Genomic DNA, 17,500 nt, shown 5'->3' with positions numbered 1-17,500 from the left:
AGAGACCAGGATTACTGCATGTTTTATGTGAGGGTACCTACCCTAGGGGACACGGGGAGAACATGTGAGGGTACCTACGCTAGGGGACACGGGGAGAACATGTGAGGGAACCTACCCTAGGGGACACGGGGAGAACATGTGAGGGTACCTACGCTAGGGGACACGGGGAGAACATGTGAGGGAACCTACCCTAGGGGACACGGGGAGAACATGTGAGGGTACCTACCCTAGGGGACATGGGGAGAACATGTGAGGGTACCTACCCTAGGGGACACGGGGAGAACTGTGCTGTGCTGTGCTGTGCTGTGTGCATTCACCTGTCTTTTCACTTTTTGTATTACTTTATAGTGATACTCTGTCCACTCTGTGGAACTCTGCTTATGTTTGTGAACTGCTGCAGTTTTGTACATCTGCTTTGGACACTGGGGCGATAACGTTTTGACACCAGTTAAAGATGGAGTGCCGTGATTTTTTTCCACACTTAAACATGATCATCAGGTGTATTTAGGTGTATATGAGGTATAATTTTTTCAAAAAAGTGTACAGTATTTGTTAAAATGATGGTTTTATGTGGACACACCCACCAGTTCATTAGGTATGCGTGAGTTTAACCATAGCACCACCCACCTAATCCAGTCCCTCCGCCTCCTCCTTTAAGACCACCCACTTGTCCTAGTCCCTCCCCCTCCTTATAAAAGGACAGCCCATGGCTCTGCCCTTTTGTTTACAAAATGGCAAATTGGTGTCTGTAATGTAACAAAAACTCATGTTTTTGTGAATGTTAGAAGTGAACACTTCCAATATTTCTGAGATATCGTATAGGCACCATTATGCACTTATACTGCCACCATCCATGTATAGGCATATAATCCATGCATCCATACCATATCAGATCTGTTTTTTCTGATTTTTTATAATCATTTATTTATTTCCTCCAATTATATTGACCCTATTGTCGCAATCAGCTCAGCTCATCATCCAATTCGATCATAGTTTAACAGCAGAAACAATTAGTTTGATAGATCATTTAGCCTACAATATATTGTAGGCTATTGATTTCCTCCAGCTAAGCACCCTGGCATTAAAACTGTCCTTTATCTGACTGCGTTGAGTTTCAGCAAAAGTCGCCAGATTTAAAGAAACAAGCGGCCAGGTCCACAGAAATAAGTCACAGAAATTGCCGTGAATATTTATGAAAACGTTTCAACAACACCAATCCTTTTAACAACATATTAATCTGAGGGTCCTTCACATGAATCATTGGTCAAGTCAACCACATCTCCCCTGAAAGTTACTTATATGAAAACAAGCCCAAGTCGCTTGTAATAGCCAGACATGGCAACATGACATCCAGCGCGACACAACATACTTCTAATTCTTGACTTTACAGCCTCGTATAAGTATTAGGACCTACATACATATTGACTACAACAGCCAACAAGAATGCACACTGTGACACTACACTCTGTATCAAAGCCCGACCACTGTGATTATAAAAGAAACAACCTACTCCTTGAGAACAACAAGAGCAACTATACAGCAGAGCAGGTAGGCTATAAGACTGGTTTGTTGTGGTTTCCTTCCTGAGGACCCGACGTGAACATTTACTTGCTTCCAATCTAACGAAAAACAGTCTGCTCTGCTGTGAACTGGTAATGTGTGAAATGACTGTTTGAAAATCTGCCACACAGTTAGACACACACAGAGCAGCAAAAGCAAACTGGCTGCGCTGTTCAGTTCACACGTGTGTATGTGGCAGGCAGCTCCGCCCACAGAGGTTGTCGTATTTAAAAAATATGTATAGAGGGGGAGGTGCGTGTGTGCGTGCAATATTTTTACGTCACACTATCCGTGTTTACTTCATTGGCCCGTTTGACCGTCAAGGGTTCAGCCTCCAGGAAGAAACCCTAAATACAAAGTTATTACACCATTGGACATAAAAACGACTCCAGGGTGTCTAATGAAGTACTGTCACCCCATAGACACATGAAAAGCTGGAAAAATACAAAAATTGTGGCACTCCATCTTTAAGCTATTTGTTTGTGCTTGGTGAGGCTCGTTTCTAGCCGGGAACCAGGTAGCAGAAGAGGCTATTCTTGCAGTCGGGTGAGGCTCGATTCTTTCGGGCCGTGTGTCAGGCTAGCAGAATGCCGTCGGGACAGCAGCAGAAAACAAAGCAGAGAGGTGCTACTGCCTACTCTGATGAGGACGAGATGGAAGAGACGAGCAGAATGCCGTCGGGAAAGCAGAAAAAAACAAAGCAGAACCAGAGGGGTGCTACTGCCAACTTTGAGGAGGACGAGATGGAAGAGATTAAAAAATCTCTTGACTTCATGTCGGCAGAAATCTCTAAAGTTGTCGACCAACAAAAGAAAATAATGGATCTGGTGGGAGAAGTGCAGTCATTTAGAAGACTGAACACAGAAAAAGACGAAACGATTAAACTGCTGGAGCACCGGGTGGATGACTTGGAGCAATACTCCCGGATGAACAACCTGATCATCAGCGGGCTGAAGACCAGACACCGGTCATACGCCAGAGTGACAGCCGTGGCGAACGGCACCGCAAGGCGGGAGGGAGAGCCCTCTGAGCCCGAGACGGAATCGCTGGAACATCAGGTGGTTGCCTTCCTGGAGAGTAAGAAGATCTCGGTTGACAGGCGCGACTTCGAAGCCTGTCACACATTGCCCAGTAGAACCAAAGGAGCTACTCCAGCGATAATCATTCGCTTCACGAACCGAAAGAACAAGATTGCGCTCCTTAAGCAGCGTAGCAAATTGAAAGCGTCTGATGTTTTTTTCAATGAGCACCTCACCAAGAGGAACGGTGAGATAGCCAGACGGGCACGCTATTTGAGAAAACAGGACAAAATTCAGGCTACATGGACTGCTAGCTGCAAAGTGCTCATCAAGCTGAATGGTGAAGAGGAAAAAGTAGTTGTCATAAATGACATCAGTGAGCTGGACAAATTCGATGTTTGAACGACTTGCTATGAGAGGTATGACCCGCCCATGTGAACATTTACACACACACACACACAATGACTGAAAGACAGTACTTTTTTCTCGTACCTTATTGTAGTTTTTATAATTTTATAATGACTGACAAAAGGTTTTATTTTTATATGCCTTGTTGCAGTCTTGATAATTTTATATTCATGAACTTAGGGCTTAATGTTGTCGCACTTTTTGTAAATGTTTTCTTTATTATGAATGCTGAACTTTATCATGGGTTCGTCCACTTTTAATTTACCAGGCAAAGGCCTGTTATTAGCTCATTTAAACATATGCAGCTTAAGAAATAAAATCCCAGATTTATGCAATATAATGATGTCAAATAATATTCACATTATGGCAATATCTGAAACCCATCTTGACTCCTCTTTTGAGGATTCAGAATTGGGCGTGGATGGATACAATTTATTTAGGAAGGATAGGAATAAATATGGTGGAGGTGTAGCTGTTTATGTGCAGAATCATATCCCTGCCAAAATAAGAAATGATTTGATGCTGGATGAAATTGAGGCACTGTGGATACAGGTCCATCTGCCACAGACTAAACCCATACTTGTATGTTGTTGCTGTAGGCCGCCTAGTGCGGATTTAAGATACTTAGATTCAATCTGTGAGATGCTGGATAAATCTAGTGATGAAAATAGAGAGATTTATTGGACTGGCGATACCAATATCGACTGGTTAGGTATGTGCCCTCTCAAAAAGAAACTTACTGCTGTAGCTAATGCATGTAACCTTACACAGACCATTACTCTACCAACAAGAATCACAATGAATAAGAATGGGTTAAAATCATCCAAATGTATTGACCACCTATTCACAAATGTTCCTGAAAAATGTACTAAAACAGTATCGATAGCTCTTGGCTTCACTGATCACAATTTAATTGCTATAGAGCACCGAAGTCCTGACGTAACTCGCTCATCCCGACGATTCCCCTGGTTCGCGGAAGTGATTTCTCTATGGAGAATAACATGGGGTGATCTTAATATCGTCTACTATAAGCGTTGTGGTCCAAAAATAAACAAGCTGTCTCGGCGTTATTGTCGGGAAGGTGTCTCTGTATCGTTTGCAACAGTCAGTCACTCATATATGATACAGTCTGCTTCTAGCGAAAATCTAACTAATTCAGCAGCAGTAACATTAGCGTTTTCTCTCAGTCAGTTGATTCTTCATATCCATATGAGTGAAGCGGCCGGGGTGACATGTTTATTTTTCAAACACAGTTGTTATATGAGGCGATCTCAAATCGCCTCAATGGGGATTTCAATGCAACTAAACAAATACATGAACCTGGGGACTGACGCCCTCTACTGAAAGTGACGTCAGACTTCGGCGCTCTATTAAAAGGAAAACTAAGGTCCCAAAAGCACCTTGCTTGGTTATACATAAGAGGTCGTATAAACATTTTAATCAAGAACTGTTTATTGATGAAGTGAAAAATGTTAACTGGTCAACTGTTTGTCTTGAGGAGGACCCAGAAGTCGCTTTGGGGATATTCATGAAATCATTTTTGCAGATTGTAGACAAACATGCTCCTGTCAGAAAAACAACTGTCAGGGCCAATGGCGCCCCCTGGATTGACATTGATCTCAAATCAATCATGAGGCAACGTGACGAAGCTAAAAAGTTGGTTGACTCATCTGGTTTGCTGTCTCACAGAATGGAATAGGCCTACCGTAAATTAAGAAATCACGTCACTAAAATAAATAGAAGCAAAAAGAAAGAATATTATAAGAATAAAATTAATGACTCCAAAAATAATGGAAAACAATTGTGGAAAATTTTGAATCAAATAATGGGAAGATCTGCACACCAGACTAATTCATTTATTGAAATTAATGGAGAGTTTCTGACTAAACCAGCTGAAATTGCCACATACTTTAACAACTACTTTACAAGCAAGGTTGAAACTCTTAGAGAAAATATGTCACCATCTGATGGCTCCTCCTCATGCAAATTAATTGAAAATAACATAATGAATGGTAAAAACTGTAAGTTTGATTTTGTGCAAGTAAGTAGCTTTGACATTGAAAACTTGCTGTCATCACTGCCATGTGACAAACCTGCTGGTACTGACATGTTAGACAGTAAACTGTTAAGAATTGCATCATCCCATATATCTAATCCGATTAGTCACATTTTTAATAGGTGCTTAACACTAGGAAGTCTGAGCAGCCGTTCTGACCGAATTTGAGATTTCAATGTTTATTTTCTCAGCCCATGGAGTCCAGAGAAAGTTCCCCTTGCATGACTTTGTCTAAATATTCGATTGAAATCATCTCTGTTTTTTTCCCCATTTGAAACGTTTTGTAAATATGATTTTAGGCATATATCTCTTACTCAGTCTGACTATATCGGCCCATTCGACCGCTCTCCCCCTTTATCCCTCCACCCCCGCACCACTCGTTCACACCTCTGGAGCTGGAGACGTCATTGTTGCCTACACGCACTCACTTTTATTTTTTATTTTCTTCCCTCTCTTATGAATACATTATTATACACCCAATGAAAATGTACACTTCACGGATTATATATTTGGAATTAGGACAATCGGTAGAAAATTGGCCGAGAATAGCACAATAGCACATTAATTGTTGCCTAAATGTATACCACTTTTCTGAAAATGGTTAATCTGCAAGCTGCCCCATTTCCTTTTCAACTTGATATGTTTCGTAGAGAGGGCATACACAAGCCAGAATTCCGTAGTTTACATGAGCAAAAAATAAGCGAGTTATGTAAAGAGGGGTGGAGGGAAAAAGGCGATTATTTGGCACAATCAATCAAATATATATTAATTACATTGCGTAGCCTATAATGTTTCCCCCTCTATATAATAGAGGGGGACAATATATAACTCTAATGTCGTATTTCGTCATGTATGTGAACTATATGCTGCTTGTAATACTGTTGGTCAAAGTAACTAGTAGTTGGACAGGCTAAATATAACTGTCCCCCTTTCTTGATAATGGTGTTAATGGTGATTCCCCGACATTTCCTTTTCACTTGATATCGTTTCGTAGAGAGCGCCTACACAACCGATTTATATACCAAATGAAAGCCCCAATTCCATAGTTTACATGGTATTTTGAATCTTTTTAAATGAGCAAAAAATGAGCGAGTTATGATTGAAAGAAAGTGGAGAAAAAAAAAGAACACAAACAGAAGGCATTCTTGTTGTTGTTGTTCAATCCTGCATTCCATGTCCAACGAATTAAATCATATACGTTTGGCTGATTAATTAACTTGGAATTTGTTTATTATTTTGATAAGATAATAGGAATAGGAATACAATGATTATTATCATTGTTATTATTATTATTATTGAATGCTCGGTTACGACCCGACATTTACTTTCCATGAAGCGAGAACGCTTGCCGATGCGCGCGATACAAAATAAAGTGTTTGAAATAATTCCAACCAGATAGACCTCCCGAACCGCTAAATGTTTTGTCAGTCAAAAGAACAGTTCTTTCTGCAAGCGACGTGGAACGTATGTAGGCATGCTGCTGTGGATTAATTTGTTCTGGCATATAGGCTCAATATCGCCAGCTCTTTGTCAGTCAAAACTTTCCTTTTTCTCTCTCTCTCCCTCTCAGGAAAGCATGTAAATGTCTATTTAGTGTGCAAGGCTTACATCCGGTCGTGTATCTGTCTGTATGCGCCGATTTCCATACACAATACATACACGATCCGTATCCTCTCCTCACCGGATGTTGAATTCACAGTGCTAACGGCCGACAAATGCGATGTTTTTTATTAATTAAACTGATATAACAACATAACGTGGCTAATAATTGTTTATTTGGAATGTACTTTGGCTGGTAATTTAGGTAGATATAACGCGACTCACTTGTATAAGTAATTTACCGCGGACAGACCGCATTTAATGCAATACATTGGCTTTAGTAATGTTGTTAGCTTATAATATTAGCAACTGTAAGCTAACGGCTGGAGGACTACGGACAATCCGGTCAATAACATCATTACACTTAAACATTAATACAATTATGTCATGTTTACATGCCTAGTCAAGCAGTCTGTACATCACGTGGGGTCAGATATATTAATTACATCGATAACACACGAGAAAAGACAAGTGATCTTTGCTCTTCTGGAAGAAAAAAAAAGGACAACAAAAGGCAGCAACGCGACACTCTTCCATGGCTATGTTGCAATATAGTAACGGGCAACGGCAAAATAAATATTTTTCACATGTATTATTAGTTTTATACATTTTAGGAGTGAAAACATGTGTTAAGAAACATATTATGATTTAATTCGTTGGAAATGGGATGCAGGCTTGAACAATGTCTTCTCCAGCTGGAGAGGGACGATCAGTGGGGGAGAGAGTGGCCAATCAAATCGCACCAAAAACACGGTCCCCCTGACCGTGAGCCGACTGAGTAGTAGTGAAATTTTTTCAGACTTCGTAGTGTTAACTTATGGAGTTTGTCCTAAGGCTTGGAAGGAGGCAAAGATCATTCCTTTGCCCAAGGATAAAAAGAAACAATTCACAGGGCCAAACAGTCGGCCAATAAGCATACTCCCTGTTCTGAGTGAATTAATGGAAAAGGTAGTTTTTAAGCAAATTCAAGAATATTTTATTTATAACAAATTGATCACTAGTTCCCAGCACGCTTATAGGCAAGGTCATTCCACGTCAACTGCTTTAGCTCAGTTGACTGATGACTGGCTGACTCAAATGGACATCAAGAAGATGGTTGGCACTGTCTTGCTCGATTTTAGTGCTGCATTTGATGTCATAGACCATGGCATAATGATATCTAAACTAAAAACATATGGATTTAGCAATATGGCACTTGATTGGATGGTGAGCTACTTATCGGAGAGATCACAGAGAGTGTTTTTTAATGGTAGCCTATCCGAATGCAAGTATAATTATTGTGGGGTTCCTCAAGGAAGCTGTTTGGGTCCTTTACTTTTCATTATTTTTACTAATGATCTCCCTTGTGTGGCTATGAACACCCATATGGTAATGTATGCTGATGACACAACTCTGTATAGTACTGCCCCTTCATTAAACGAGTTAGTGAGTAATTTAAATCTGGATCTTGAGAGGGTATCTAACTGGGTGAAAAATAACAAACTAGCACTGAATGTTGCCAAAACAAAAAGTATTGTTTTTGGCACCAGGCATATGCTTATTGGTGACCCTCAGCTGCACCTATCAATGTCCGGTATACCAATAGAACAGGTTAAGAAAACTAAACTGCTTGGAGTTCTACTGGACAGTGAATTGTCATGGTCGGATCATATTGATGGCATTGTTACTAAGATGGGTAGAGGTATAGCCATGGTCAGGAAGTGCTCCACATACTTGACATCCTCAGTCATGGGTCAAGTGATACAGTCATTGGTGTTTTGTCACCTTTATTATTGTCCTGTTGTATGGTCAGCGGCGACTCAAGCAGACCTGAACAAACTACAACTTGTTCAGAACCGAGCTGCTAGACTGGCACTTCATTGTTCTACTCGCACAAATATTGAATATATGCATAAACGCCTGTCCTGGTTATCTGTCAAAAACAAACTCCATTGCAGTGTCCTCATGTTTGTTAGAAACACAATTTCTAATCAAACACCAGATTACTTTTTCAAACAGTTATTAAAATCGAGTGACAGACATAATCATAACACCAGAATTGCAAGCCTCGGTCATTTATCACTCCCTGCTCCAAAAACGAACCTCCTTAAACAAACAGTTATGTATCGATCAATATCATTTTGGAACATGTTACCACCTCACATTAATATAACACAACATAAATTATCTTTCAAATATGCTTTAAAGGAACACTTGCTACAGCTGACCACATGACCATAACGTTATTCTCATTATGTTGCATTTAAATTTTATAGAATAAATTGTAATTATGTATTTCCATGTATTTAACTTTGTTGAATGTATTTGTATTTACCGTATGTATTTTTTGTATGTATTTTATATGGACCCCAGGAAGACTAGCTGTCGCCACGGCGTCAGCTAATGGGGATCCATTCAATAAACAATAAACATGTGAGGGAACCTACCCTAGGGGACACGGGGAGAACATGTGAGGGAACCTACGCTAGGGGACACGGGGAGAACATGTGAGGGAACCTACCCTAGGGGACACGGGGAGAACATGTGAGGGAACCTACCCTAGGGGACACGGGGAGAACATGTGAGGGTACCTACCCTAGGGGACACGGGGAGAACATGTGAGGGAACCTACCCTAGGGGACACGGGGAGAACATGTGAGGGTACCTACCCTAGGGGACACGGGGAGAACATGTGAGGGTACCTACCCTAGGGGACACGGGGAGAACATGTGAGGGAACCTACCCTAGGGGACACGGGGAGAACATGTGAGGGTACCTACCCTAGGGGACACGGGGAGAACATGTGAGGGTACCTACCCTAGGGGACACGGGGAGAACATGTGAGGGTACCTACGCTAGGGGACACGGGGAGAACATGCAAACTCCACACAGAAAGGCCCCGCCTTCGGGTATGGGCACTGATGACGCGGAGGAGGAAACACGCCGCCAGCGCCCACAGCGCCCCGAGCGGGAATCGAACCCAGGACCTTCTAGCTGTGAGGCGACAGCACTACCAACTGTGCCTGAGGGTGGGTTGCAGGGTGAGGGAGGTGGCAGGTACGCGGCATTCACACACACACACTACGTACCACAACATCTGCCAAGTGCACACCATACCATGAATCTGCCCTAAACCAACACTGCAGACGGAGTTGTTGCATGCGTCGACCTTTCAGGACCTCTCGCCTCCTCTATTGTCGTCGTTCCCCCCCCCCCCCCCCCCCGGGGGCCTCCGATCTTTCCCAACTCGACCTCGTTAAAAACCCAGTGATTCACCAGAAATAATTGACCTTGTGGAGGGAGGGAGGGAGGGAGGGAGGGAGGGAGGGAGTCACCTTCCTTCCTAAGACCACTTGAGCCTCCGCGGACCGTTGATGGAAACAAACAACAGCAGCGTTTCATTATTCTGTGGTCAGTATGACTTAATCAGACTGCAGTGTGTGTCCAGTGGAAACCTCGTTTGAATCTGATCTCAGGTCAGAATGGGTTAATCAGACCCAGTGTGTGTGTCCAGTGGAAACCTCGTATGAATCTGATCTCAGGTCAGTATGGGTTAATAGTTCCGTCTGTGTGTGGTACCGTAATAATAACGTATACAGTTTAATTTGCCTCACCTCGCCTGGAGCAAATTAACCCATTCTGACCTGAGATCAGATTCAAACGAGGTTTCCACTGGACACACACACTGGGTCTGATTAACCCATTCTGACCTGAGATCAGATTCAAACGAGGTTTCCACTGGACACACACACTGGGTCTGATTAATGTCACGGATGGCACCTTGATCTAAAATTGGCTATGTTGTCTCAAATGTTTTATTGTTTTATTTTTGACGGGCGCTAGCCCCTCCTATATACAGGTTTAATGTTTATTTTTAGTTCAATGTTTGTTTTAAGAACGCCATTGACATCCATCCATCCATCCATCCATCCATCCATCCATCTTCAACCACTTATCCGTAGTCGGGTCGCGGGGGCAACGGCTCCACCATGCAGAAAGCTCCAGACTTCCCTCTCCAGAGCAACATTAGTGACTTCCTCCTGGGGGGGATCCCGAGACGTTCCAAGGCCAGTGAGTCGATGTATTTCCTCCAACTGCGCCTTGGTCTGCCCCGGGGTCTCCTCCCAGTGGGACGTGCGTCGAGGACCTCCCTATAGGGAGGCGCCCGAGAGGCATCCTAACCAGATGCCCAAACCGCCTTTACTGTTCTCACACTGTGTCAATAATGATCTAATGAAGGATTTGGTCCATTATTTCTCCACTTTAATAATAACAATTGGTGCTGGTATCTTATGTCATTTTAAACGTCGATTAGTCACGTTTACAACGAGGTATAGCGTGTAGGGATCGGACATTCCTGGACTGAGAAAAATCGTGGGACACATTTATTTTTAAGAAATTTAAAAAAAGAGGTGTTAATATTGTAATATTGTAACCGCGATGCTGCTAAAAGTCAGACATTAGTCCAGAAGGAGGTTTAGCAACTTTAGCACAAAAAAATTTGCAGATCTACGAGCTTGTAGATATGCTATTTTTTTATTAATTTTTTGATCGTGAAAATGTGGCACAAATTTTTGAATATGTATTCTTCTTTCGCAGGAAACGTATTTAACTCATATTTTAGCTTCCGGGCGAGGGAGGGGGGGGGGGGTGGGGGGGGGGGGGGGGGGTCGGCAGACACATGAAAACCACTGATATACAAACATAAGGTTTTTCAGAAAACTGTCATGATTTAGAGGACATTTGTATAGAATCTGGTCCTCATGTGACTCTCAAAGGGGGGGGGGGTTCCAAATGGACCCTTACAGGTCTGTAACTCTGAGAGTGTAACACATGGAACCAAATGGACCCTTACAGTGTCTGTAACTCTGAGAGTGTAACACATGGAACCAAATGGACCCTTACAGGTCTGTAACTCTGAGAGTGTAACACATGGAACCAAATGGACCCTTACAGGTCTGTAACTCTGAGAGTGTAACACATGGAACCAAATGGACCCTTACAGGTCTGTAACTCTGAGAGTTTAACACATGGAACCAAATGGACCCATACAGGTCTGTAACTCTGAGAGTGTAACACATGGAACCAAATGGACCCTTACAGGTCTGTAACTCTGAGAGTGTAACACATGGAACCAAATGGACCCTTACAGGTCTGTGACTCTGAGAATGTAACACATGGAACCAAATGGACCCTTACAGGTCTGTAACTCTGAGAGTGTAACACATGGAACCAAATGGACCCTTCATTCATGGGTCTGAAACATCTGTGTAACAATTTCTAACAAAATTACATTTTGCTACACTTTCTAGAGTTTAACATTTCTGTACTCTCTCAGAGTTAAGGGAGAGTCTTCGGGAAAATACACAAAAAAATTATAATAAGTTTGAGAACCTATAGAATAAGTGGTTGTTGGTATAGGCTATATACATTATAAATGAATGAACGCCACATTTTTAATCGAATCAAGAGATAATGAAGTAATAAAATTCAAAGAACGGAATCTTACCCTGCTGTCCGTGGACCACGGTCATTACGGTAGAAAACACACGCAGGAGAATCCACACAGTGACACCTTCATGTTGTTGCTGCGCGTTCGTCACCATCATAAAATAAACACAAATGCATCAATAAAAAAATAATGTAATAGTATTATTATGGTTTTATCCTGGACGCAAGGTGCGCGCCTCTGGCTCACACGCACGACTCCATGCACGCACGCACACTGAAGTGAAGAAGTGAAGTGAAGTTGTTCTCTCTTCTTGACTTGTTGTTTGTTGTTGCAGCCCCCATGCTGGCCTGTGATTGGCTGTCTCCGCCCCCATGCTGTGCGTGCCGTCACCGTGGATGGCTGTCCCCGCCCCCATGCATGCTGGCCTGTGATTGGCTGTCGCGGCCCACATGCCGCTGTGCGCTGTGATTGGCTGCTCCCGCGTGTCAGTCAACACATTTATTTTTCTCCACGCGTTCCATTCCCCATATTTGGGCAGCGCCGGTGGGGGGGGGGGGGGGTGGGTCACGTGGGTGGGCGGGGACTCTGGTGAAAATGCACTGGTTCCCAAAGCAGGGGTCGCGGACCCATATGGGGCCATTTTGTAGGCTGTGTATGGGTGACGGGTCGCATTCAATTATTATTCTATTTTTTATTTAGATTTTATTTTATTTTATTTTTGTTTGCTTTGTTGTATTATTTTACTTATGAAAGCCATTTATTTTTTAGAAGGTTAGCCAGGCACTATAAGCTTTGGCTTCAGCATACACCTTTTTGGTCTGTTTCTTTTGCAAAAAAATGTATTGATTTGATTGATTTGTTATAATGACCAAAACAAATAAAACTCTAAAAAAACTCTCAATTTTGAACACTGAATGCCGTTGATATAGACTAATGCAGGGGTACTCAACTGGCGGACCGCGGTCCACGACCGGACCGCGGACCACCTCTCTGCGGACCCTATAGGGATTCTTTTTTTTTGTTTTTTTTTTGCATCAGGTCAGGCCAGCAAAAGAAATCTCTCCTAAGCTCAGGCCAGGCCAGCCACAGTCAATTTCAATTCAATTCAGGCAGTGTTGCTGCAGCACAACTACATTGTGTGTCTTATGTTAATGGAGGGAAGTAGGCCTAGTTAATAATATAAATAACATCAGATGGTACATTTCTCATGTGAAATTGCTGCAAAGGCTCCCAAAATGTCCCCCAAGGGCCCCCAAAATTCTGGCGCGCGCTATGCTCGCGCGCAGTGTGATTTGGATTTGGAGTTCCACTCCGGGCGGCCTGCACTCTGCACCCCATTATTGGTTGGGTGGAAGGGGATTTGATTTGTATAAGCTTGGCTTGACCATACTAAACGGGCATAGAGCCCCGCTCTCCGATGGACGCCGCGCATGGGACCGGACCTCGGTCTTATTCAAAAAGATATTTGTGGACCTTCATCATTTCTAGTTGAGGACCCCTGGGCTAATGCATGGCCAGTTTTGAGTGTGCGTGTAAAAACACACACACATTAAAAGAATAATGATTGATTGGCCAGAACGAGTTGATGACACCGTAGATGAAAAGAGCGCCCCCCCGATCACTTCACACAGGTGTGATTTTTATATTTATTTTCTACATTTCCCATGTTTACATAATTTTAATAGAAAATAGAAAATAGAGAATTTGCGTAATTTCAGAGCTAAACCTTTTTATTGTATTTTGTATTTTTCTCTAATCGATTCCAGAAAATAAAAGGGAATAAAGACTTAGCTTATTGTGAAAAGTACCTGATATATACCTGATTGATTGATTGATTGATTGATTGATTGATTGATTGATTGATTGATTGATTGATTGATTGATTGATTGATTGATTGAAATATTTATTAACAGTTTGCAGAATTACAGTACATTTCAAGCACAAACTCAATAATACAAAGACTGTTAACTGTGAGTGGACGATCGACCCAATTAGGCATTACACTTGTTTACATTAGGGTCCACCATGTTCAATTGAATACTGGACAACCCTATAAACAATTTAGTATTATTTAGTATATGTATAAGGTTTTGCCCTCTCAAATGGTACCTCGTCAGATAATCCCCACATATCCTACAACAACTTCTGTAGTAGCTTTTCATGAATTATATTTGTACTTTAGGCTGTCATGAAAGTTTATAGTTAGAGAAATTGCTGTCCAGCCTCTCCCCACCCCCCACTGGGGGAAATTCTGGGAGGAAAACAGAAACGGGGTTACCGTTCAATTCATCAAAACATTTAGAGACTTACAAATAGACACTTCTATAAGTAGACACACCTACAAGCTCACAACACCAGTTTCTCTGGATAAAAAGTTAAATAAATGCCTAGTATAAAGTGTAAATTGCACAACCTGACTGTGTGAGCTTGTAGATCGGATTCAATATTTATTTTTAAAAGGGGCTTGAAGGGAGACAGAATAATATTGCCCCATCATTTGCGGCGGAACACTGCCACCCTGCGGTGAAACTGTGCAATGACTAAAGAACTAAAAAAACATTTGTTTCGTAAGCACTTTGGTTTGTAATACTGTAATACTGTCTATCTATGTACTGTAGCGTAGCCTACTTCACGTTTATATATTTGTATCACTACTCTAATGTATTGCATTGTGTTGTCGTTGTATTGTTGATCTATGTGATGCTCTTTTTGTTTTATTTCATTTTGTTTATTGTACCTTGTGACATTTGTTTTGAAAGGTCCTTTATAAATAAATAAAATGTACCTTACCTATAAAGTATGAACCTATAAAGCAGGGGTGCCCTGCACCCTTTTTTTGACCTGAGAGCTACTTTCAAAATGACCAGCTGAACAAGATCTACCCATTCTGACCTGAGATCAGATTCTAAAGATGTCTTCTACATCCTGACAGTTTCCCATTCTGACCTGAGATCAGATTCTAAAGATGTCTTCTACATCCTGACAGTTTTCCATTCTGACCTGAGATCAGATTCTAAAGATGTCTTCTACATCCTGACAGTTTTCCATTCTGACCTGAGATCAGATTCTAAAGATGTCTTCTACATCCTGACAGTTTTCCATTCTGACCTGAGATCAGATTCTACAAATGTCTTCTACATCCTGACAGTTTTCTGAAAAAGCTATAGTAGAGTAGAGTAGAGTTTTATTTGTTTTGGTCATTATAACAAATCAATCAAATCAAAATATATATATATATTTTGCAAAAGCTTAAGCTTATAGTGCCTACCCTTCTAACAGATAAATGGCTTTCATAGGTAAAATAATACAACAAAGCAAACAACAGAAGGGAGAAAAAGAAAACAAGAAAAGAAAACAAAAACAAACAAACATAACATAAAACAAAAACAAAGACAGACAGGACAATACAGTTAACAGGAACAAGACAACAAAAGAACAAAAACAACAACAACACAAAAACAACAACACAAAACGAGAAAACAAAACATCATATCAATGTTCTATAATTATGTATCTACTATTTTTGATCTATACAATTTTTTAAATGTATTTATTGTACTACAGTTTTTTTAGTTCGTCATCCAATCCATTCCACAGCTTGACCCCTCTGAGCGATATGCACCTCTCTGATGTTTGTTCTAGTATTTATTTGTTTGAACATGGAAGTGCCTCTTAGGTTGTAGCGGCTCTCTCTAGGCCAGAACAGCTCTTAGGTTGTATAGTGGCTCTCTCTCTCTAGGCCAGAACAGCTCTTAGGTTGTATAGCAGCTCTCTCTCTATAGGCCAGAACAGCTCTTAGGTTGTATAGTGGCTCTCTCTCTAGGCCAGAACAGCTCTTAGGTTGTATAGTGGCTCTCTCTCTAGGCCAGAACAGCTCTTAGGTTGTATAGTGGCTCTCTCTCTAGGCCAGAACAGCTCTTAGGTTGTATAGTGGCTCTCTCTCTAGGCCATAACAGCTCTTAGGTTGTAGCGGCTCTCTCTAGGCCAGAACAGCTCTTAGGTTGTAGCGGCTCTCTCTCTAGGCCAGAACAGCTCTTAGGTTGTAGCAGCTCTATCTCTAGGCCAGAACAGCTCTTAGGTTGTATAGCAGCTCTCTCTAGGCCAGAACAGCTCTTAGGTTGTAGCGGCTCTCTCTCTAGGCCAGAACAGCTCTTAGGTTGTAGCAGCTCTATCTCTAGGCCAGAACAGCTCTTAGGTTGTATAGCAGCTCTCTCTAGGCCAGAACAGCTCTTAGGTTGTAGCAGCTCTATCTCTAGGCCAGAACAGCTCTTAGGTTGTATAGCGGCTCTCTCTCTAGGCCAGAACAGCTCTTAGGTTGTAGCGGCTCTCTCTCTAGGCCAGAACAGCTCTTAGGTTATAGCGGCTCTCTCTCTAGGCCAGAACAGCTCTTAGGTTGTAGCGGCTCTCTCTAGGCCAGAACAGCTCTTAGGTTGTAGCGGCTCTCTCTAGGCCAGAACAGCTCTTAGGTTGTAGCGGCTCTCTCTAGGCCAGAACAGCTCTTAGGTTGTAGCGGCTCTCTCTAGGCCAGAACAGCTCTTAGGTTGTAGCGGCTCTCTCTAGGCCAGAACAGCTCGTAGGTTGTAGCGGCTCTCTCTAGGCCAGAACAGCTCTTAGGTTGTAGCGGCTCTCTCTAGGCCAGAACAGCTCTTAGGTTGTAGCGGCTCTCTCTAGGCCAGAACAGCTCTTAGGTTGTAGCGGCTCTCTCTAGGCCAGAACAGCTCTTAGGTTGTAGCGGCTCTCTCTAGGCCAGAACAGCTCTTGGATACAGCTCGGGAGCAGGTGATTTTGTGCCTTATACATTGTTATTGCGGTGTTTAGATCTACTATGAGTTTTAGGGTGTTTAATTGAATGAATAATAATATGTTTCTATGTCAGTGGTTCTTCGACTTTTCAAAAATAGCAGACCTACAAGCTCGCTGTGAGCTTGTAGATCAAGTCACCTTTAATTCAAGTGGCAGACATGCCAAGAATGGTCTTTTATATATTGAATTGAAATATTCTTTAGGGTCGTGTCATGTGGTCTTACCTGCACAGCCTTTGTGATCTGGTAGATCGGGATCTACCTTTTGGGCACCCCTGCTTTACCCCTGCAATTTGTATTAACTAGCTTGGGCAACACGCCCTAGTCATGTTATTATTTGATATTTTATTATTAGAATATATTCTTTTCATTATTATTATTATTTACAATCCTTAGGTTTACCAATATTATTCATATCTTAATTTCTGTTATTTAAGTTCATTACTGTGTAGCTTCTATAGGAAGGCCACTCGATAAGCCCCTTTGGGTTTCTTTTGGCACTTCCAGCACATCATGCATGTAACGAATCTTGTTTCCTATTTGAAATATTTGCTTTCTGTATTTTTTTTTATTTTACCATATTGTTGTTATTATTTTACATGTGCAATTAAACTAAACTACAGG

At 41.9% G+C, this 17,500-nt stretch overlaps 1 protein-coding gene across 1 annotated transcript in view; it reads right to left on the bottom strand.

Annotated features, from left to right (window-relative positions):
• Positions 1-12,306, bottom strand: part of LOC310856092 (discoidin, CUB and LCCL domain-containing protein 1-like) — a gene marked incomplete at its 3' end in the record, with an annotated part of 77,004 nt that extends 64,698 nt beyond the window's left edge. The window contains exon 1 of the mRNA XM_083761309.1: positions 12,131-12,306. Coding sequence (XP_083617435.1) covers positions 12,131-12,230 — 100 coding nt within the window. The 5' untranslated portion in view covers positions 12,231-12,306. The remainder of the gene's footprint in view (positions 1-12,130) is intronic.
• Between the last annotated feature and the right edge of the window lie 5,194 nt (positions 12,307-17,500).

This window comes from Protomyctophum parallelum (assembly GCF_964188405.1).
Source record: "Protomyctophum parallelum genome assembly, chromosome: 3".
Lineage (NCBI taxonomy): Eukaryota > Metazoa > Chordata > Actinopteri > Myctophiformes > Myctophidae > Protomyctophum > Protomyctophum parallelum.
This window is presented reverse-complemented; position numbering and strand designations above follow the sequence as displayed.